General features: G+C 38.8%; 1 protein-coding gene across 2 annotated transcripts in view; it reads right to left on the bottom strand.

The window, feature by feature from the left end:
• The window catches only part of LOC110577238 (prolylcarboxypeptidase), a 73,281-nt gene that overhangs the window by 27,184 nt on the left and 22,554 nt on the right, over positions 1–23,543 (bottom strand). For both annotated transcript variants that reach the window (XM_021686498.2, XM_021686497.2), the window contains exons 3-4: positions 6,468–6,608; positions 2,785–2,886 (exon numbers count right to left, since the gene is read on the bottom strand). In XM_021686498.2, coding sequence (XP_021542173.1) covers positions 2,785–2,886; positions 6,468–6,608 — 243 coding nt within the window. The remainder of the gene's footprint in view (positions 1–2,784; positions 2,887–6,467; positions 6,609–23,543) is intronic.

Genomic DNA, 23,543 nt, shown 5'->3' on the forward strand with positions numbered 1-23,543 from the left:
AAAAAAAAGAACTAGCCAAGAGATATATGCTCTATAGAATGTAATTTTTTTTTTTTTTTTCCTAAAAAATTTTTTAAATTTAGGGCAAAAATTTTTTTTTTTTTTTTTTTAAAGATTTTTTTTTTATTATTTATTTATTTGAAACAGAGAGAATGAGAGAGACAGAGAGCACATGAGAGGGGATAGGGTCAGAGGACGAAGCAGACTCCCCGCCGAGCAGGGAGCCCGATGCGGGACTCGATCCCGGGACTCCAGGATCATGACCTGAGCCGAAGGCAGTCGCTTAACCAACTGAGCCACCCAGGCGCCCGCTATCATTTCTTTCTTAGAGTGGGACATGTTATTAGAACAGGTAATTCCTAAACTTCAAAAAAAAAAAAAAACTTAAAAATAAAAAGTATACAGGTACACCTCAGAGATATTGCAGGTTCAGTTCCAGACCACTGCAATAAAGTGGGTATCACAATAAAGTGAATCAAATTACTATTTTGGTTTCCTAGTGCACATAAAAGTTATGTTTACACCATACTGTAGTCTATTAAGTGTGCATTAGTATTATTTCTAAAAAGATGTACATACCTTAATTTAAAAATATTTCATTGATAAAAAATGCTAACCATCATCTGAGCTTTCAGTGAGTTTTCTGAGCTTTCATCTTTTTACCAGTGGAGGATCATGCCTAAATGCTGATAGCTGCTGACTGGTCAGGTTGGTGGTTGCTGAAGGCTGGGGTAGCTGTGGCAATGTCTTAAAATAAAACAACAATGAAGTCTGCCATAATGATTGATTTTTCCTTTCATGAATGCTTTCTCTGTAGCATGTGATGCTGTTCAATAGCACTTTACCCACAGAACTTCTTTCAAAACTGGAATCAATCCTCTCAAGCCCTATAGCTGTTTTACCAACTAATTTTATATAATTTTCTACATTCATTGTTGTCATTTCAACAATCTTCACAGCATCTTCACCAGCAGTAGATTCCATCTCCAGAAACCACTTTCTTTGCTCATCCATGAAAAGCAACTCTTCATCTATTCAAGTTTTATCATGAGATTGGAGCAGTTCAGTCCCATCTTCAGGCTCCACTTCTAATTCTAGTTCTCTTGCTGTTTCCACCACATCTGCAGTTACATCCTCCACTAAAGTCTTCAGCCCCTCACAGTCATACACGAGGGTTGGAATTCACTTCTTTCAAACTCCTGTTCATGTTGATATTTTGACCTCTTCCCACAAATCATGAATGTTCTTCATGGCATCTAGAATGGTGAATCCTTTCCACAAGGTTTTCAATTGACTTTGCCCATATCTACCAGAGGATTCACTCTGTGGCAGCTATAGCCATACGAAATGTATTTCTTAAATAAGATTTGAAAGTCAAAATTACTCCTTGATCCATGGGCTGCAGAATGGATGCTGTATTAGGAGACATGAAAACAACATTCATCTCATTGTACATCTCCATCAGAGCTCTTAGATGACCCAGTGCATTGTCAATGAACAATAATATTTTGAAATGAATTTTTCTTCCTGAGCAGTAGGTCTCAACAGTGGTCTTAAAATATTCAGTAGACCATGTTGTGAACAGATGTGCAGTCATCCAGGCTTTGTTCTTCCATTTATAGAGCACAAAGTAGATTTAGCATAATTCTTTAAGGCCCTAGGATATTCAGGATGATAAATGTGCATTGGCTTCAATTTAAAGTTACCAGCTACATTAACCCCTAACAAGAGAGTCAGGCTGTCCTTTCGAAGATTTGAAGCCAATCATTGACTTCTCCTCTCTAGCAATGAAAGTCCTAGATGGCATCCTCTTTCAACAAAAAGCTGTTTTGTCTATATTGAAAATCTATTGTTTAATGTAGCTACCTTCATGAATTATCTCAGCTAGATCTTCTGTATAACTTACTGCAGCTTCTATATCAGCACTTACTGTTTCATCTTGCACTTTTATGTTATGGAGGTGGCTTCTTCCTTAAACCTCATGAACCAACCTCTGCTAGCTTCAGACTTTTCTTCTGCAGCTTCCTTACCTCCCTTAGCCTTCATCAAATTGAATAGAGTTAGGGCTTTGCTCTGTATTAGGCTTTGGCTTGAGGGCCTGTTGTGGCTTGTTTGATCTTCTATCCAGACCACTCAAACTTTCTCCATATCAACAATAATGCTGTTTCACTTTCTTGTCATTTGTATGTTCACTGGCGCAGCACTTTTAATTTCCTTCAAGAACTCTTCCTTTGTATTCACAACCTGGCTGAATGACTGGCACAAGAGGCCTAGCTTTTGGCCTCTCTCAGCTTTCAACATGCCTTCCTCACTAAGCTTAATCATTTCTAGCTTTCTATTTAAAGTGAGGGACATGCAACTCTTCTTTTCACTGGAACACTTAGAGACCATTGTAGGATTATTAATTGGCCTCATTTCAATATTTTTGTGTCTCAGGGAATAAGCAGGCCTGAGGAGACGGAAAGAGATGGGGGAATAGCCAGTCGGTGGAGCAGTCAGCACACATACTTATTTATCAATTAAGTCTGCCATCTTCTGTGAGCATCTTAGATGACTGATCACAGATCACCGTAACAAATATAATAATAATGAAAAAGTTTGACATATTACAAGAATTGCCAAAATGTGACACAGAGACACAAAGAAAGAAAATGCTGTTAGAAAAACGGCACTGATACATTTGCTCAACACAGAGTTGCTACAAACCTTCAATCTGCAAATAACACATGATCTGTGAAGTACAGTAAGGTGAAATGCAATAAAACAAGGTATGCCTGTACTTACCGTGAATGATTTGTTACCAAAAGGTAGGGACTCTCCATAGTATCGATGTTCTGCAAACACCAACATAGCCTTCAGTTGAGCAGCCACATCCCACATGAACCCCTGGGAAGAATTTACAAATCCACAGGATAAAAATCAGGATGTGAAAAAAGTCATTGAACCTTTTGGCAACTCATATGAAGTGAATGTTAAACCAGACCAAAAAGAGCTCTGAGAAGCCGCAGAATTTATATTTGTTCTACAGATAAAAAAATTGTTGTTTCATTGTTGCACATCAATCTCACACTATATTAGAGTGAAACAATTAAAAATAAGCCCAAGTCACTCAAACACCAGTCATTCCAACTCTCCTTATTCTAACATTCTAGCTGTAGAATCAATATTATGTCGGAAATATTAGTCTTCAAATTGCACTGTGTACCAAATAGTCTAGGAAAGAACTGAGGACATCTAAGTTAGCTGCCTACTCGTAAACATTTACAACATAAAAGAAAAAAAAACAATACAAATAAGCATACTGGACTCCCTTGGGTTCCATATTAATCTTATTTACTTGAAAATAAGCAATAGCTAACAATAGCTAATAATAATCGAGTGCTTACAGTGTGTCAGGCACTGTTCTAAATACTTCATATATATTAATTCACTTAATTATCATAACAATCTAGGACATAGGCACTTTTATTATCCCCATTTTAGAGACAAGGACACTGAGACACAGTAGTTTAAATATCCTATGACAGTCACACAGCTAGAAAGTAGCAGAGCCAAGATTCGAGCACTGGCTGTCTGGCTTCACGGCACAATCATCAAGTGCTGTTCGACCTCCTTATGTCCACACTTAATGCTGGTAATCAATCACTGCATTTTTTTCACTTACCTCAAATGGTGCCCTCAGAATCCTTCTTGACAAAGCACTCTAGGCAGCCAACATCAATTGATTAGATTTAGATTTAGCACAGATTAAAACTATTTGTCATTCCTAGGGCACACTGTTGTTTTTTAATGAACTGCTGCTCCCTAACAACAACTAAGAACCTCTAAAAGGTTTTGCTCATTTTGATCAATAATTGAACAATTAAAAGATCTGTTTGCATGTGATGATGGAGAATTTACCTTGTTATCTGTGATGGTTTCAATAACCCTCACTTTCTCTCTTAACACCTTGCCCATTCCCTGCCATTTATCCACAGATCTTATAACAACCAGCTCAAGATGCCCTCTTCTGCCTGCCCTATTTTGGCACCGCTGATCACTCCCGCCTCTCAACACCACTGTGCTAGACATAGCTCTCTATTACTGTGTTGCAATATTTGCTTAAATGTGTGTCTTACCGTACCAGACTATGAGCTTCTTAAAGGTAAGGATCATTTCTCAAAATAGCCACACCTCTGAGGAGCTGACCTCAGGCTTTTAAAGGAAGCAATTTAATTGAAATGATTCACATTATAATAAGTGATTATTTGCCTGCATCTATTTCAGGGTATTTTTATTTTTCAGAAGAGGTCCATGTAATATATTAACATTTAATAATATTATAGCATTGTCCTAAGTTCCTAATTCTTATTTAGTCCTCACAGCAACTCTATGAACCAGATTATTAATATATCCATTTAGCAGATAAGAAAACTGAGGCACAGAATAAGAAACTGCCCAGAGTCACACAGCATAATGGCAAAACCAGAATTCAATTCTTGACAGTCCTTATCAGTCTATCACTCCTGACCATTTTGCTACACTGTCTCTTAATAGATGAATGTCCAGAATATGTGACTATGCAACCAGGATATTTTAGTATGTACAGGGAGGTGTCTAGGGCTGGGAAAAAAACAGGATCCTCCTAAGGATCTAATTCTAGCCACTTCCTGGAACTGCTCCTACACTGTATTGTTCTTCCTCTCTACCACTTCTGAGGCAAGCCTTAAATTATGCTGCAGTGTCTGTCAGAGCAGTGGAGGCAGGAACAGCTGCCTATCTATAATAAAGAAGAAAAGGGGGGGCACCTGGGTGGCTCAGTTAAGTGTCCGACTCTTTTTTTTTTTTTTAATGTTTTTTCTTTTTTTCATTTACTCTTATTTTTTAATTTTTTTTTTAAAGTGTCTGACTCTTGATTTCAGCTGAGGTCATGATCTCACAGTCATGAGACTGAGCCCCAAGTTGGGCTCCACACTGAATGTGGAGCCTGCTTAAAATTCTCTCTCTCCCACTCCCTTTGCCCCTCCCCTCCCACTTTCTCTCTCAAAAAAGAAGAAGGAGGAGGAGGAGGAAGAGGAGCTAGAAAAATAACTGGGCAGGAGAAGCTGCCCCATGGTCTTGGCATAAATGGGAAGTCACACAAGAGAAAGAAAAAAAAGCTAAAGCAGCCTCAGTTGTTCCATAGAAAAAGTAAGCAGGAATCTGATGGAAAGTAAATCTTAACTTCATTTGTCACTGATCTAAGAGACACAGACATCCTAGGATCTCATTTCTCAGGGAATTATTTTATTTTCAACTAACATATTTAAACTCAACATTCCTAAGGAAATAATCAGAAATGGGAAATGCAATAACAGTATAATTGGGTTCATATCCTTGCTTTCAGTTCAGTTTAGTTGAACAAACATTTACTGAGACCTCCTGAATACCAGGCACCATTAGCAGTGGAAAAAATATAATTCAGTCTTCACTTTAAGGTAGTTCACAGGCTAGCTTTTTGGTAGAAAGTTGACATTCTCTAGTCATAGCTTTGGAACATAAAAAAGGAAAATTTCTTCCTTTCAAGTGTCCTTCTAAATTAAATGTTGTTAATGGATTTAAGTGTTATTATAAAAGATGATAGAATGTATAGTCAGGGAAGCAAGCTAACATCTATACAATTTTTTAACCCTCACAAATATAAGAAAAATAGAACAGGAAAGCTAAATTAAAAATCCTATTTGACAAACAAACTTGTATTTTTTTTTTTCTTATTTGCCCTGGCTTTGTTTAGGTTTTATCCATTTATTCATTTAACAAATATTTATTGAGCACCAACTATATGCCTAGCACAGTTTTAGACTGAATATACAACACTGAACAAACAAAAATTCATGCCCTTGTGTTTACATTCTAGAGACCATAATCAAAACAAACAAAAACCAAAAAAATCTATATGCAATAACATTCTTTTTTTTTTTTTAAGATTTTATTTATTTATTTGACAGAGAGAGAGAGAGCACAAGCAGGGGGAGTGGCAGGCAAAGGGAGAAGCAGGCTCCCTGCTGAGGAAGGAGCACAATGTGGGGCTTCATCCCAGAACTCTGGAATCAAGACCTGAGCCTAAGGCAGACCCTTAACGAAGCCACCCAGGTATCCCTGCAATAACATTCTTATCCCCTTGTCCCTCATATCCTTATTCACCCTAGAAATAAGATGGGATTTTTAAAAAATCTAAGATGCAATTGTCCAAAAATAATATTTCATTCTTTTCATGTATAATTCTTTAAGGCAGAACATGTAGGCTTATTGGATATCTGTATTCATTCTTTTGTGATCTGCCCATTCATATGCTTCTGCCATTTTTCTATTATTAGTGAGTTTTATCTGTTATTTTTTAAAGAGCTTCAGAATTAGTTACAGTAATACTTGGTCATATATACTGCAAAACATTTTTTTTCCACTTTGCCATAATAAAAGGCATATTGAGCATAGGAATTTGCACATACCGTATTATTGCAAAACCATGTAATGTCCCCTTCATTACCAGTGTAGAAAAGTATTGATCCACCATTTTTCTTCCAGTGTTCATCAGCTATTAGGTACCGCTGTTTAAAAGTTTTATCAGCATCAAATCCAAAATGATTAACCTATGACAAAAACAAAGTAGACAAATTTCAGAGGAAAGTAATTAAATGAGATCAGCAAAAAAAGTAAATTTATTCTTCTATTAAAATCAACTTATGTTACAAAAATAATCACAAAACTTTTTAAACTTCATTTGATTTTAGTCGCAGTAGTAATATTGGCACTGTTATTTTGAAATTACTTTCTTTATACTGTAAGATAAAACAATATTAGGGGCACCTGGCTGGCTCAGTCAGTAGAGCATGCCACTCTTGATCTCAGGGTCATGAGTTCAAGTTCCACATTGGGTGTGAAACTTACTTAAAAAAAAAAATCACAGATCTGTACCTCTGAAACAAATAATATATGTTAAAAAAAAAAAAAGAAGATAGTAGGAAGGGAAAAATGAAGGGGGGGAATCGGAGGCAGAGACAAATCATGAGAGACTATGGACTCTGAGAAACAAACTGAGGGTTCTAGAGGGGAGGGGGGTGGGGAGATGGGTTAGCCTGGTGATGGGTATTAAGGAGGGCACTTATTGAATGGAGCACTAGGTGTTATACACAAACAATGAATCATGGAACACTACATCAAAAACTAATGATGTAATGTATGGTGACTAACATAACATAATAAAAAAACAAAAAAACAAAAAAACAAAAAACAGGGGCGCCTGGGTGGCTCAGTCAAGTAAGCATCTGCCTTTAGCTCAGGGCTCAGGTCATGATCAGTCCTAGGATTGAGCCCCATGTCGGCTCCTGCTCAGTGGGGAGTCTGCTTCTCCCTCTCCTTCTACCCCTCCCCGCCGCCCGCTTGTGCTCTCTCTCTCAAATAAATAAATAAAATCTTAAAGAAAAAAACAATAAAAAAACAATGTTATCAGTACTCAAGATTTTCAGTGTAAGAGAAGAGATAACAATTATAAAATGAAGCAGCTATTTAGGGGTGCCTGGGTGGCTCAGTTGTTAAGCATCTGCCTTCAGCTCAGGTCATGATCTCAGGGTTCTGGGATCGAGTTCCGCATCCGGCTCCCTGCTCAGCAGGAAGCCTACTTCTCCCTCTCCCACTCCCCCTGCTTGTGTTCCCTCTCTTGCTGTCTCTCTGTCAAATAAATAAAATCTTTAAAAAAAAAAAATGAAGGAGCTATTTAAAAACACAGTAGTTAAAACTAAATTGGAAACAGAGATATGAATCCATTAACTTTTAAAATACATATATCCCTGGGGCACCTGGGTGGCTCAGTTGGTTGAGCATCTACCTTTGGCTCAGGTCATGATCCCGGGACCTGGGATCACCCAGCATTAGGCTCCCTGCTCAGTGGGAAGTCTGCTTATCCCTTTCCCTCTGCCCCTCCCCCTGCTTGTGCACACTCTCTCTGTCTCACATAAATAAATAAAATCTTTTAAAAAATACAGATATCCCTTACGATCTGTAGTTTCATTAGCCGATTGAAACATTCAATTCACAAAAATCTACTAGTTCAGAAGGATATCAAAAAGGAAAAAGCAAAGTATATAGTCATTTGCTACCATTTAAGGTGTCTATTAAACCAACTCCTAACTTAAAAATTGGGAATACAAAAGTAAAGAACTCAACATTTAACCTGCCTTTCCAGCAGAATTGTGTTTCAAGGTAACAAACAGTCCCAGTTAATGAAAAAGAGCTCTGTTCAATTAAATGTCAGCTAAAGCAGAAGGAATGACAAAATTAGACAAATGATAGTTTTGCAAACCCTTATGAAGTTAGTGATTTGGGTAAGAATTACCACATGGTGTTAAAAGCATTAGGAGAATGAATGACAGGGAAATGAAGATTCATATTAGTACCAAAGGAACACCATGGAGAGTACCTTCTTGTCACATGGGCAAAACGTAATTTTACAATGGAAGGATCAGGCTGTCATCACCTCAATCTAGTGATCAAAATTAGCATCACTAACAGTGGGGCAGGCATGTATTATGCATCTCCTCAGGTGGTTCAACAAAAGCAAATTTCACCTATGACAAAATCACGCCAAAAAATGTTCAACTTGTATCTTTTTCCAGCCTTCAGATCTAATTTCTTTTAGATCTAATTTCCTGTTTCCAGGAAATACACAGGGTAGATGACCAAGCTAAAGACACTCTGAATAAGCAATCAGACAAATCCAAATGTGTGATAAGACAATGGTAAGTCAATGTAATGATAAATAAATAAACTTTAAGGAACAAAATAACCAGATGCAATGCATGATTCCAGGTTGTATTCTGGTTCAAAAAAATGATACAAATGATAATTTAGGGGCAATTATGTTAATCTGAATATGGATTAGGTATTAGATAGTACTAATGACCTGTTAATTTTGTTAGGAGTGATCATACTGTGGCTACATAAGTAAATGTTTTTATTTTTTACAGCTGTACATTGAAGGATTTAGAGATAGAATGTCATGTTGTCTGCAATTTACTTGAAAATATTTCAGCATAAAAAAGTAAGATGAATTTAAAGGAAGAAAATTTAATCTATACTGAAAGAGACAAAACACAGAATACTGAGACTTTGCAAGACTTAATATAAAACATGTCCAAAATGAGAAAAATGATACAATAATTTTAAGCTTAAAACGAACTTTAAATTTTTGAGATTTTTTTTTACCCTTTCCTTAATAAACTCACCATTTAAAATATAATTATCAAATCCTACAACATGGTAAGATTCATGTGCAACTACCTGAATTTACAGTGTTATCCATAGTACAGAGCCCCACTGAGCCTTTAGGATCATGGGGCTGAATTTCCCCAGTACTTTGGAGACAGAAGTGAAAGTGCTGCATCTGGCACCGGATGCCCCAGTGCTGCTCCAGACTGTCTGGGTCAGACCTAAACCAGGCTCTGCAAGACTTCCCTAGCCCTTCTAAAACAGATGGGACTCCTCACACCCATCTCCATCTATACACACATATCTACTTCACATTATTCCAGAGGTCCCAAAATGCAAGTTTCTCAAAACTGCACTAATTACATACTTTCTGATGTCCGTGATCATCATTATATATAGTCCTAAAATATAAGCTATTCTAATCTAAACACTGCCTACACCTCAGGATAATAAATGGTTTGTATAGAACACGCATATGATAATGATGTCCATGTGCTAAAAATCCCTCCATTTTACATGTTAATTCAACATATATAATCAATCACTCATTCAACAAGTGTCTATTGAATCGCCAAGTTCCTATTCTGGGCCAAGAAGTAAGCTAAGCAATGGGATAAAGTGTTGGCTGAGCCACAACACCTACATTTAATTTAAATGAATTCAACTATACCCATTCACCTAAAAATAATAGAGAGCAAGAGAGACAGTGGAGGGAAGAAAGACAAGGGATTCCACTTGCCTCCATTCAGTTAGTACAGCGGTCCTCCATGCAAAGTCCCCAGAAGTCAGAATCAGCATCACCTGCGAATCTCTTAAAAATGCAAATACTCTGGCTGAATCCCAAACCTACTGAGTCAGAAACTGTGGAGTAGAATGCAGTAGTCTGTGATTCTGATGTACAGCTGAAGTTTTGAGTTAGCCTAAGCCCTCAAATAGGAGATGACTCTGCTATTCTTTCCTTTGATCTAGGTTTCAGAATACCTCTAATACTATAAGCATCTCACCATGCTGAATGAGAGTCTGATGTTTAAAGATGTGCATTGCCACCCAACATGACCCCCAAATACAAGCCAACCTCATTATTTGAAGCTCAACAGGAAAAACCATGATCTGTTTCACCAAAGAAGGAAAGACTGGCTGTGCTGGACTTAAAGAAAGGAAGTACATGGCTCTCTAACAAGATGCCTTACAATGGGATTCTCAAAGATTATTCCACTGTAGTGATTTTCACCTTACCTACTGACTTTAGAACCCAGGCTTCTTATAAAATGAGATATTGCTGTACCCTTAAAAAGTAGCCCACAAAAAACATATTTCAATAATCCAATCTATGGGCGCCTGGGTGGCTCAGTTGGTTAAGCGACTGCCTTCAGCTCAGGTCATGATCCTGGAGTCCCGGGATCGAGTCCCACATCGGGCTCCCTGCTCAGCAGGGGGTCTGCTTCTCCCTCTGACCCTCTTCCCTCTCTTGCTATCTGTCTCTCATTCTCTCTCTCTCAAATAAATAAATAAAATCTTAAAAATAAATAAATAAATAAATAATCCAATCTAAAGTTTTCAAATTTGAAAACATGGGTATGTGTTTGTATATAGCATGTTAAACATAAATGGTAAAAAATTCTTGTCAGAGGAAAAACTTCCATCTAGAATTATAAGGGTCACCAAAACTTTAGAACCAGAGAAAGTCAAACTTCTATGTGTGACCACTGTCTGGCCATGCCTGCTCCTAGTAATTCATCCCTAATTGTTTAAATTGGGAGAAAAAAGGAAGAACTCTGGTATGGAAGAAAAAAAGCAGGTTTGGGGCGCCCGGGTGGCTCAGTTGGTTAAGCATCTGCCTTTGGCTCAGGTCATCGAGCCCCACATCGGGCTCCCTGCTCCATGGGAAGCCTGCTTCTCCCTCACCCACTCCCCCTGCTTGTGTTCCCTCTCTTGCTGTGTCTCTGTCAAATAAATTTTTAAAAATCTTTAAAAAAAAAAAAAAAAAGAAAGAAAGCAGGTTTGCGAATTAACAGACCCGAACTTGAATCTCTACTGTGAAGCCTCACACAAGTCACTTCACCTCTCTGAGCCCAGTATCTTCCTATATAAAATAAGAATAACACACAATTTAAAGGATTGCTGTGAGGATTAGAGAAAATGTACTTACAGTACCAGGTATAATTTCTAATATATAGTAAGTACTCAATAAATGTTAGTTCTCCTCTCCATCCCATTTGTAAACCAATCCTAAGCATGGAGTACTTGGATGGGGTAAATAAGGTGGAGGGAGATGATAAAGCTCTTCACAAAAGAAAAAGAAAAGTTCTTCATATAATTGTAAGAAGTACCCTTGGAATGTCGAAATCTCCTTTTTTTTTTTTTAGTGTTTCACCTAAATAGTAAATAGTTAGAAAACAGGCCATAAAATCTCTTTTGCAAAACATTAGTTTACAGAATTTCCTTGGCTCCTTCCTATCATCAAGGATATCAACTTCAGGCTACATAACTACAGAGGTTTCCAATACCTAAGGGCCCAGCACACTAGGGGCAGTGTGCCCTCTGCCGTTGAGAACTGAAACCCACATGCCACTTTCAGCTCTGTGTTCCTGAATAAAGAGATTTTATAAATCACAACAGGAAAGGGGACAAGGGCTTTATAAACCATTTGATCTGTGTCGTTCAACTAAAGAAACTGGGCTCAAAGAGGTCAAGTGACTTTGCCAAGGTCACAAATTAGAGGCAGAAGTGGATCTTTTAATTATTTTTGCAATTCGGTTTATTGAAATAACTAAAATAAATAATAGTGCTGTAAAAGCAACAAAACATGACCTCAAAAAAGAAACATACCTCTAGTCATATATAGTAATCCTTTCTAAAATGTAGTCCAAGAAATTTCAAGAAATACTTCTCTCCTTCACCTTGTAGAGAAGAAAGAGATCCATAAGAATGTGTAGGCAAAAAGGAACATAGAGAACATCTTTAAATAAAATATATTGTAGCAAAAATAATTATTTGGGGGCGCCTGGGTGGCTCAGTTGGTTAAGCGACTGCCTTCGGCTCAGGTGATGATCCTGGAGTCCCAGGATCGAGTCCCACATCAGGCTCCCTGCTCAGCAGGGAGTCTGCTTCTCCCTCTGACCCTCCTCCCTCTCATGCTCTCTGTCTCTCATTCTCTCTCTCAAATAAATAAATAAAATCTTTAAAAAAAAATAAAAAAAATAAATAATTATTTGGACTTCAAAACTGTTCAAGAATAAAAGTCATATTCAGAAATGTCCATTAGAACATTACACATGTTAGACACAATTTGGTTGGCAATTTGGGGGTGCGGGGGAGAAGGGAAGGCAAATAACACAGAGCACCAACTACATGCCTGGCACCATGCTGGTGCTTTATACAGATCACATCATCTTCCCAATTACCCTTGGGGGCACTTTCATTACACTAGTTTTAAAAAAGGTTGCTGATACTCAGAAAGGTCAGATAACTTGCCCAAGATAACATAACTAATAAATAAAAATCAAATACATTTTTTTCTTTTTCTTAAGATTTTATTTATTTATTTGGGGTGCCTGGGTGGCTCAGTTGGTTAAGCGACTGCCTTCGGCTCAGGTCATGATCCCAGGGTTCTGGGATCGAGTCCCACATCGGGCTCCCGGCTCAGCAGGAAGCCTGCTTCTCCCTCTCCCACTCCCCCTGCTTGTGTTCCTGCTCTCACTGTCTCTGTCTCTGTCAAATAAATAAATAAAATCTTTAAAAAAAAAAGATTTTATTTATTTATTTGACAGAGAAAGAGAGGGAGCGCATAAGCAAGGGGAGTGGCAGAGGGAGAGGGAGAAGCAGACTCTCTGCTTAGCAGGGAGCCCAATGTGGGGCTCAATCCCAGGACCCTGGGATCATCACCTGAGCCGAAGGCAGATGCTTAACCAACTGAGCCAACCAGGTGCTCCCCCAAATACAATTTTTCACACGTTTTTATCCCCTACCCAATCCTACCTCCAACAAAACCCAGTCTGATTTTTCACTATAATACCCTATTGCAAAGAGAGCTGACTACCAACTTCAACCTTCAATAGGAGACACTAGAGTATCTTTCTCCAAATTTGTAAAATGAAGGACATATCCCCCAGCCATTTACTAACAGTTAAACTGAAGAATCTGTGAAATATTGGTCTTTTCACTGGCCTAACCCAATAACTGTTACTATACAACTATTTTTAACTCATTTAATTAGGCACTAATAAAAAACAAAATCACACTAACTCTTACTCAGTAGCTTTTCATTTTAGAAAACTCAGTATTATAGTTAGTTTTATTTACGCACCCAGATATATGATCATAGCTAACTGAAATTTTACTAAAGATAGGAAAAGTATACTCGGAGATATACAGGACCAAAAAAAAAAAAAAAAAAATGGAGTCACACTTCCAATAAATCAAAGTACCTTGAAAGATGGCTCACTGGTTCTCAATTCTAATCCAAAGATAGTAAAAAGAAATAAGACCCACTTTCTTCCACTTGATATGTATGTCCTGTATTAATTTTGGAAGTGTGGCATTACATTCAGTTAGAGTTCCTAAATGGAGACACATTGCTTCTAGGCAAGGTTGATCTCCCCTGAAGGGGAGATACCCTCATGTTAGAAGGATACAAGTTTTCAAAGAAGGAGTCAAAACCTGGAAGGAAGGTAAGGTTCAGGCAAGCCATAGGTCTATAGTTGGAGAAGGATGAATATCTACAAATGGAGTCCTACTAAGTTAAGTTATCCCTCATACAGGAGTAGCCCAAAGCTAAAACAAGAAGGGAGAGCAAACCATATCTTATGAGTCTGATATTTCCACTTTATTATGTCAAGGCCATGCGAAAATCCTGCTTAAATATTCTACATTTGCGGGGCGCCTGGGTGGCTCAGTTGGTTAAGCGACTGCCTTCGGCTCAGGTCATGATTCTGGAGTCCCTGGATCGAGTCCCGCGTCGGGCTCCCTGCTCGGCAGGGAGTCTGCTTCTCCCTCTGACCCTCCCCCCTCTCATGTGCTCTCTCTCATTCTCTCTCTTTCAAATAAATAAATAAAATCTTTAAAAAAAATGTTCTACATTTGCTTATCTGTATTATGAAAACAGAAAGGACTGGAGAGTAAATGTGACTTCAAGAATTAAAAGGGCAACAATATCCCTCGAGGATAGTATGGTAGTGACAAAGGAAATGATCCAAATCCCTCCAAGAAGAAGGTGGGTCTAAGAGACAGGACTGTCCTTCTCTTCCCACAGGGCTGTTTTCTTCATTGCCAACCTTAGCAGGTGTAGTTTCCATTTTAACAAGGAAGGCAGACGTTTCCTCAGATATACCCTTCAAATGAAATTATCATTCTGTGTAGTAAGACACTGTTCTGCACATACCCCTCTGTCCATATTAACCAGGAGAGAGAAATGTATTCCCTCCTTTTATACATTTTTGGTAACCTACCTCTAATCTTAAAAAGGAGACTATTAGAAATAAATTATTTGGGCACCTGAGTGGCTCAGTTGGTTAAGCAGCTGCCTTCGGCTCAGGTCAAGATCCTGGAGTCCCAGGATCGAGTCCCTCATCGGGCTCCCTGCTCGGCAGGGAGTCTGCTTCTCCCTCTGACCCCCCTCCCCCCCCTCATGCTCTCTCTCTCATTCTCTCTCTCTCAAATAAATAAATAAATAATAAAATCTTTAAAAAAAATTTTTTAAAAGAAATAAATTATTTATTTAAAGAGAAAATGACAAGTGGGGTAGAAAAGAAATGATATGGGAGAGTCCCCTGTAGAAAAAAGTTAGACTATCCAGCCTCTTATATTTATAAAAGGATAGTTAGAAAGGCAAGAACACAATAGCTACCAAAGCGTACCTGTATAAGACAGATACTTTATAAATAATTATTAAATGAATGCAGTTCAATTCTTCTAATCAGTGGTTCCTCCTATTTTTATGTATGAAATCCTTTTGTTAATGTTAGAATTTGCATGCATGTTCTATTTTAATAGTCCATGTTTGAGAAAATACACAAGAGAAGCTAATATAAATTTAATACTGGTATAAATGAATATACAATAGCATCTAATTACATTTGAAAAAATAGAATATGCTGGGCAAGAAAATGGACTCATGCACCCTCTCCAGTAACTGCAGTGCTCAGTAACTCCCTTTTCCTCTGACCAAAGACCGTGGGCCCCAGAGGGGAAAACACACTCTAAATTACCAAAATTCTACAAACACAAAATACTCTCTGCTCTACTGCTAAAACAGAGGTAGAGATATTCTGCCCTTGAAACATCTAAAACATTACAGTAAATCAAGAAATAACATGTTTTGTCAAACAACAGTTAAGTGTTGCATCAGATGAAGATTCTGGCATCATCTGCTGGCTTTCACAAAGCACCACATGATCAATAAATCACATGATCAACTCCCAATGGCTTTAGGAAGCTTTGTACTACTAGAATTACCTGGCCACAGTTTTAAGTTCTCAAATTAGAAAGTGCAGCAGTGATTACTAAATACATAAATTTTAGGAAATGTTACACCATCAGAGGGCGCTGTTGTATAAGAAGTAAAGGTGGGGGAGCCCATTAAGTTTTAAATATTAGATTCATAAAATTTCAGATTAGATCTGAAGTCCAAACTCTTCGGTGAAAAAAACTCAGATACAGAGATGCCAATTATTTTAAATCTCTCTTTTTTAAAAAAAGATATATTCACATAATTGAAATATGGCATTCATCATCCTTCGTTTTTATTTTTTTTTATTTATTTTTTTTTTAAAGATTTTATTTATTTATTTGAGACAGAGAGAATGAGAGAGAGAGAGCACATGAGAGGGGGGAGGGTCAGAGGGAGAAGCAGGCACCCCGCCGAGCAGGGAGCCCGATGCGGGACTCGATCCAGGGACTCCAGGATCATGACCTGAGCCGAAGGCAGTCGCCTAACCAACTGAGCCACCCAGGCGCCCCATCCTTCGTTTTTAAAGTAAGCGTTCAAAAATTCACACTGTTAGAATAGTGGTTACTCTTGTAGGAGAAAAATGACTCTAAAAGAGAATGAGGAGATTCTAGAATTAGGATGGTGCATTTTTCTATATGTATACGATAATCAACAAAATAGACTTATAAACCTTTAAGATTTCCTTTAAGGTATATGAATTATTTTATAATGTATGTATGTTTACATTTCTATTTCACTATAATCGTATGTAAATTATACTGCACTAAATCACATCTATAGTAGATTTTTCTTTCATTTAAAAATATGTGTATTGAGTACTCATTAAATGACAGGCATTAAGAGAACTAAGATAGTGTTCCATCTCTCAAGTTTTGAATTTAACAGAAGTGGTGAACATGCTAATAAACAATCACAAGATGGTGTGGTTAAGTTCTACAAAGTGCTGTGAGAGCTCAAAAGAGGAAGTTACCATCCTGCTTGAGGTAATCCTGCAAGGCTTCACCAAGGAGGAAATATCCAAGCTGAACCCTAAAGAGTAACAATTTTTTTTTCAGGTACAGAAGAGACAGAAGAGGGGCGCCTGGGTGGCTCAGTCGTTGGGCGTCTGCCTTCGGCTCAGGTCGTGATTCCAGGGTCCTGGGATCGAGTCCCGCATCGGGCTCCCTGCTCGGCGGGAGGCCTGCTTCTCCCTCTCCCACTCCCCCTGCTTGTGTTCCTGCTCTCGCTGTCTCTCTCTCTGTCAAATAAATAAAATATTAAAAAAAAAAAAAAGAGAAGAGACAGAAGAGCATTTCAAGCAAAGGGAGCAAGATAAGCTGTGCAGGACAAGCATATTCAGGAACTGTTGTTGTTTTATGGCAGGAGGTATATAGTTTACGAGGGGAAGAAACGGGAGATAAGATTATATTCATCAGGCTGCCTCCAGATGTAGATATGAAAATCTTCCTATCAAGAGAAACCTAACTGAAATTTGAGTTTGCCTCTCTAAACCAATATTGAATGAAACTGGTTCATTAGAAATAGAGCCTTAATGAGGCAAAGTCTTTTATCTGGTTTGTCCTCGAAATTCCCAGTGACTAGTATAATGTCTGGCACGTAATAGAAGATCAGTGAATATACAGGGAATGAATGATTGCATGCATACATCCTAGCTCTGCTATTGGTATAAAAAAAAGACCCAACATTGCTTCAAAGACCAGCATGATTCAAAGCAATGAGAATGGAGATCAAAGTGCCCAAGAGCAAGTTTGCGTAGGTTCATTTATTGCATGGGCCTGTAACTGACTTTGGAAGAGTTGCACAACACTGTGGTTGGCTGTGTCTTTTGCCCAGTGACAAATCACATGCCCAAGGGAGAACCCAAGCATAAAATCTAAAACCAACTCATAACGGTTTAGCCTTATATAGGCTGCTGAGGACACAGGAACTGCATGCCCTTTGCTGGGAGTAGAAACAGGAAGATAAATAACTATGAAATTAATATAGACCAAAAGCCAGCATCTGGATGGAGGGGCAGGGGAAAACTAATCAGCATTTTTCTGAAGTATATAACCTAAAATATACTTGACTTGTGACAGGGGTATACTCGCAGTTTTTAGGGCTGGAAAGGATCTAAAGGTGTGGCTCTCAGCCAGTGCACAGTTATCTAACCTGAATGACAGCTACCTGTAAAATGTATATCATCATAAAATGTATATATCTGGCAGCATACTGGTGTTTGGTAAACCTGAATATGCCACCAAATGTTGATTTGATCAATGTTTAAGATACATTTTCTCAACAACAGAGTTTTATAAAGAAGGAAGAAACACATAAGAGGTATCAAAGCCAAGAGCAAAAAGTGATTAGAGGGAATAGTTGAAACTATCAGTAAGGAGGCATTTCGTGATGTAGGGGGATTCTGAGGAGGCAAGATGGAATGGGGTCAACAGCAAATATGGAGGGACTTGACTTGGACAGGAGGAGGAACCTCTCCTCCACTGGGTAACAGATGAGTGAAGGAGGAGTTACATTTCTAGGTGGAAAGGGAAGAAACTGAAGGGGTTCTAGCTAAAATGCCTCTTACACAACACCTTAACTTTTTTAACCAGTCAAGTAGGGGGCAGGGCTATCTATTAAAAGAGCATAGTGTTGCAACAATTTGAAGACAGAAGTAAAAGCATGACATGGAAGAAGGAACTGATGCTTAGGCCTCCAGAGGGTCCCTGAGGTGGGGGCTGGATTTGCAGGCACAACAACCTGCCTAGTTATAGGTTTGCTTCAGCAGAGGTCCACAACCCAGGGGTAGGAGCAGAAACATTTAACGGCTGTATAAAACTAGAACATGAATTCCATAAAGAGGCTGACAGAAGGACCAGGGTAAAGGGAACTGAGGTCATTCCTGATCTCCATGCAAGCATGAATACCTAGAACCATGAGGTCCTCTACACCATAGACAAACGTTGCCAAAATCCACTTGCTGACTTGCAAGGGAATCTAGACTATATTTATTCCATTTTATGGAGTAAAAAAACCTTGACAGAACTCATATATACAGTACGTAAGCATTTCAACAGTAATCTTATAAAAGTTATATAATGCTGTATATTACCAAACACAGCTTTACACATTTATATTCTCCTTCTTTGTTAAATATAATATGATGTATTATTAATATTTTTCTTCCTCTATACTCTGTTGTTCTGAATGCTTCTGGACATGCAAAATATTCTTCTGGTAGCACTGTTATAATTGTATACCATGCCAGATCTTCTGAAAGATGGAGACTGGAATCAGGTACAGTATAAAAAAATAAAGATTCCACCCTTACCCCTAAAAAGGCAAAACCATGCTTTCCAAATACAGGATTATAGCCCTGTGGTGTATGTAAAACCACTCAGTCTTCTGTATTTCCCCTCCTCTGAAGGGACAGTCCTCCTGCAGAGGGCTGTGAGGACTTCTCAGATCTTACCAACAGAGCAACCCTGGTTCTTACCCATATAACACCATTTCTAAAATGTTCATAATCCCATTCATATCCCAATTCAATTATGTTCCTCTCATGGATGGCATGCCCAGAATTGAGTGCAATGCATGAAATGTGGTCTAATGAAGTGTCTTGCTCACCACTGGCTAGAAGAAAATAATTTGTAAGTATGTTTATAGATATAGCTCCACTAATGCAGCCTACTTTAAGAGTTCAGGAAAAGCATGTTGGGTTGAATAGTGTCTTCCCCAACACCTCAAAAATTCATGTCCTTAATCCAATATAACTGGTGTCCTTATGAGAAGAAACACAGAGACAAATACAGAGAAGAGAGGGCCATATAAAGACACCAATGGGGGCACCTGGGGGGCTCAGTCGGTTAAGCATCTGCCTTAGGCTCAGGTCATGATCCCATAGTCCTGGGATTGAGTCCCACATTGGGCTCCCTGCTCAGCAGGGAGTCTGCTTCTCCTTCTGCCCTTCACCCCGCTCGTGCTCTCTCTCTCTCTCTCTCAAATAAATAAATAAAATCTTTAAAAAAAAAGACACTGATAAACAAAACAAAGACAGCCATGTGACAACAGAAGGAGACACTGAAATCAAGCAGCTGCAAGCCAAGGAACGCCAAAGATTGCCAGCAACCACCAGAAACTAGGAAAGGCATGGAACAGATTCTCCCCTTGGGCCCCCAAAACAAAGCAATTCTGCCAAAACCTTGATTTTGAACTTCTGGCCTCCAGAACTGCGAGAAAACAAATTTCTGTCCCCCAGTTTGTAGTACTGTTACAACAGTCCTAAGAAACAAACACAGAAGTACTCTCCATGGAGTGGCATTGGAAGTAAAGCTTAAAGGAGCCAGCCAGGGGAAGAATTCCAGAAAGAAGGAATGGAAAATACAAAGGCCCAGAAGCCAGAAAGGGCTTACCATGTTAGAAAGAGAAAGGAGACAAGAGTGTCTGGAGCATGGTACAAAAGAAGGGAGAACAGTATGGGATGAGGCTTAGGGTAGGGAGTTTAAATTTAACATTAAGAAAATGGGAAGCCTTAAGAGTTTTAAGGCTTGTTCTGATCCAGGGGCGCCTGGGTGGCTCAGTTGGTTAAGCGTCCAACTCTTGATTTCAGCTCAGGTCATGATCTCAGGGTGGTTGAGATTGAGCCCTGCATCCCAAGATCATGAGATTGAGCCCTGCTTTGGGCTCATGAGGGGTTTGGGGCTCATACTGGGTATGGAGCCTAGATAAGATTCTCTCTCTCTCTCTCCCCCTGCCCCTTCCTATTTCCCCCACCTCTCTCTTCTTCTCTTAAAAAAAATTTGTTCTGATCCATGTTTTAAAGACATCACTCTGTCTGTGGAGGCTGGCTTGGAGAAGGAGATGATGTTTTAAAAAGGGAGAAAGATCAGGGGCACCTGGGTGGCTCAGCCGTTAAGGGTCTGCCTTTGGCTCAGGTCATGATCCCAGGATGGAGCCCCACATCGGGCTCCCTGCTCTGCGGAAAGCCTGCTTCTCCCTCTCCCACTCCCCCTGCTTGTGTTCCCTCTCACACTGTGTCTCTCTCTGTCAAACAAGTAAATAAAATCTTTAAAAATATATTTTTTTTAAATAAAATAATTTAAAAAATAAAAAAACTTTTAAAAAAGGGAGAAAGATCAAACAGAAGGTTACTGAAAGGTCCAGGTAAGAGATCATGGCAAGAATGATAAATAAGCTCACTTTCAACCCAAGTCACTTAAACTGCTACATATATAACACATATAACAATGTTCACTTTCCAAAATCATACTACACCCAGGAAAGATCACAATCTAAAAGGTCCCAGTGTGTAATATCAGCAGTATGTTCACAACAGCAATCAGTAAAAGGAAGTCTTTTGAACAACTGTAAGCACCACTGCGGCTCTTCAATAACTAATTCTGCACTGACCCTGACTGTGGGCATTCTAAATAGTAAGAGCCCTACTAAACTGGGGCAAGAGTTCGAAGGCCATCAGGCTCCTCTTAGCATTTAATGGAAGTTAATAAAGTAGATCCTATTTCTACCTTTTTCCTCCAAAAACTACTTTTAAAAAATTGTACAAATGAGACTCCAAATTTCTCAAAGTTATAGTCTCTGTTTCTCTCTAATGAGACAAAAGACATAAGGACCACAATCTTTACCTTGTTACCTCTGTTAAATTAACAAACTATCTTTTTTTTAAGTGGTACCTATGAACAAGATACTACAACACAATACTAAAATGCATCCCCTCCTCCCCCATGGAAGATCTTTTGTGAATCACATTGTGAGAATCACTGCAACAAAAATCTACAGCGTTCATTTTTAGAGATTGCTTTAAAATGAATTATTTTTATCACATTGAATAATACAAGATTTTAAACGCTTTTAGCATTTCAAAATATTAAACTTCATGAAATCCTCATATGAAAATCACCCACAAAAGGAAGCAACTGAAGAAAAGTAGCTTTTTCCTCATGGGGAACTCCAAAGGTCAAAGTTTTCAGTCCTGATTTCACTATAAAATGGCCTCTAGAGACCTTTAATCATCAACTTAAAAATATACTCTATAGTCCACTCATTGTTTTCAGCATTCATCCGGTCTGAGTGATAAGGACACTGTAAAAAAGATAAAGGAAAGGAAAAGGATATCCTCAGCTGAAACCAAAAAACTCAGAACAATGACAAGTTCAAACATGACCAAGTCGCTTCTTTGATTACTTGCAGGTGCTTTTGCCTTTGTGTCACCATCTTGTATAGCAACTGCCCAGAGTTAATAGGATGTACATAGAAGTGGCAGTGAATGGGTAGAGTTATTCATTCATTTAACAAGCATTTCTTGAGTGCCTACCATAGGTAAGTGCTAGTGAGGCAACAGTGGACAAGCTGGATATGGTCAATGCCCTCACAGTGCTTATAGTCTAATGAATGAAACAGACAACAAACAAGCAAATACACAAATAAACACTTGGAAACCACAATTGTGCAGGCTTGATTCTAACAGAGAATACAAAGGTAGATCTGATTTTAATACAGTGGTCAGAGAAGGGGTCTCAAAGCAGACAATCGTTAATTAAGCCTTTAATCTCCACAGCCTTCAGGGGTACCTAGGTGGCTCAGTGGGTTAAGCTTCTGACTCTTGATTTTGGCAGGTCATGATCTCAGAGTCACGAGATCAAGCCCCACGTTGGGCTCCATGCTCAGCGGGAATCTGCTTGAGATCTCTCTCTAAATTAATTAATTAATTAATTAATTAAATCTTTAAAAAAAATCTCTACAGGCTTCTATCAGGTATGTCACTGTGTGAAAAGGTCCAGGGGATTCTATTCAATGTCATTTCCTACACTAAGCGGTCCTTGGCCTTCCTGCCTTCTTTGTGCTTCCATGGTAATTTTAGTTCTATTATAGCATTTTTCAAATATACTCTTTCACTATAGTTATTTATATATACATATCCTATACCTGTCATACTGTTATTAACCCAAGACTAAGGTAACCCCATATAAGATGTCAAAATCTGTTGATCAAATCATATGTATTAGTCCCTCTTGCCCCTGTGAATAATGCAAGGGCCACACCTAAAGCCTAAAGGTACATCCTCTCATCTGTTCTTCACAGAAACTCTATGAAGTGTAGAGGGTGACTTTTCCCACCACATCATACTGCCTCCCCTCTCTTGTTCACATGCAAATCCCCACAGTACAAAGCACAGTGGGCATAGGACTGTTTCATCAATGACTGTGGAGTTGAACTGGGTAGAAAAAGTGAGAAGTGTAATGTGACACCAGAAGACCAAGTGACCTAGCTGAACTTGGATTATACCGGTTAACTCTGTTCTCAGCCCCTGTCTCACCAGTGACACTGTTATCTATCAGGTGTGTTAGCCACAGGAAATATGAACAGATCCAAAAATTGTCAAGTTAAAAATCCAACTCAACTTTGAAAGGGTAGAAGAGTGTTAAATACAGAGGTGACTATGATTAATATTGATTCTTCTCAACAAGGACAAGGTCCTTTCATCCTCCCCCTACCTCCTGAGTGCCTATTGCATGCTCCTGGCTACACCGGACACAAGGATAAAAGACACAGTCTTTGCTCTCAAAGAGGTCACAGTCTAGTTGAGACGAGCAGGCAAAGAAACTATTTCTACACAAGGGATGCACATTATGAATGCAGGTAAGCACAGGATGTTTGTTATAGCAGCAAAGAGGAGATAAAATCCAATGAAGGCAAACTCAGAGGATATGATAATGCCTATACTGGGGCCCTGCCCACCTCTTTTCCAACCTCATCTTCTATCACTTGCCCTCTCCTACTTCATAATTCAGAAACCCTCTGGACATAATATGCTTTCCCAAGTCTCCAGGCTGCTGCATGTGAAATTTCCCCACCTGGAATATTCTACATTACACGA

The sequence above is a fragment of the Neomonachus schauinslandi genome, chromosome 11, assembly GCF_002201575.2.
Source record: "Neomonachus schauinslandi chromosome 11, ASM220157v2, whole genome shotgun sequence".
NCBI lineage: Eukaryota > Metazoa > Chordata > Mammalia > Carnivora > Phocidae > Neomonachus > Neomonachus schauinslandi.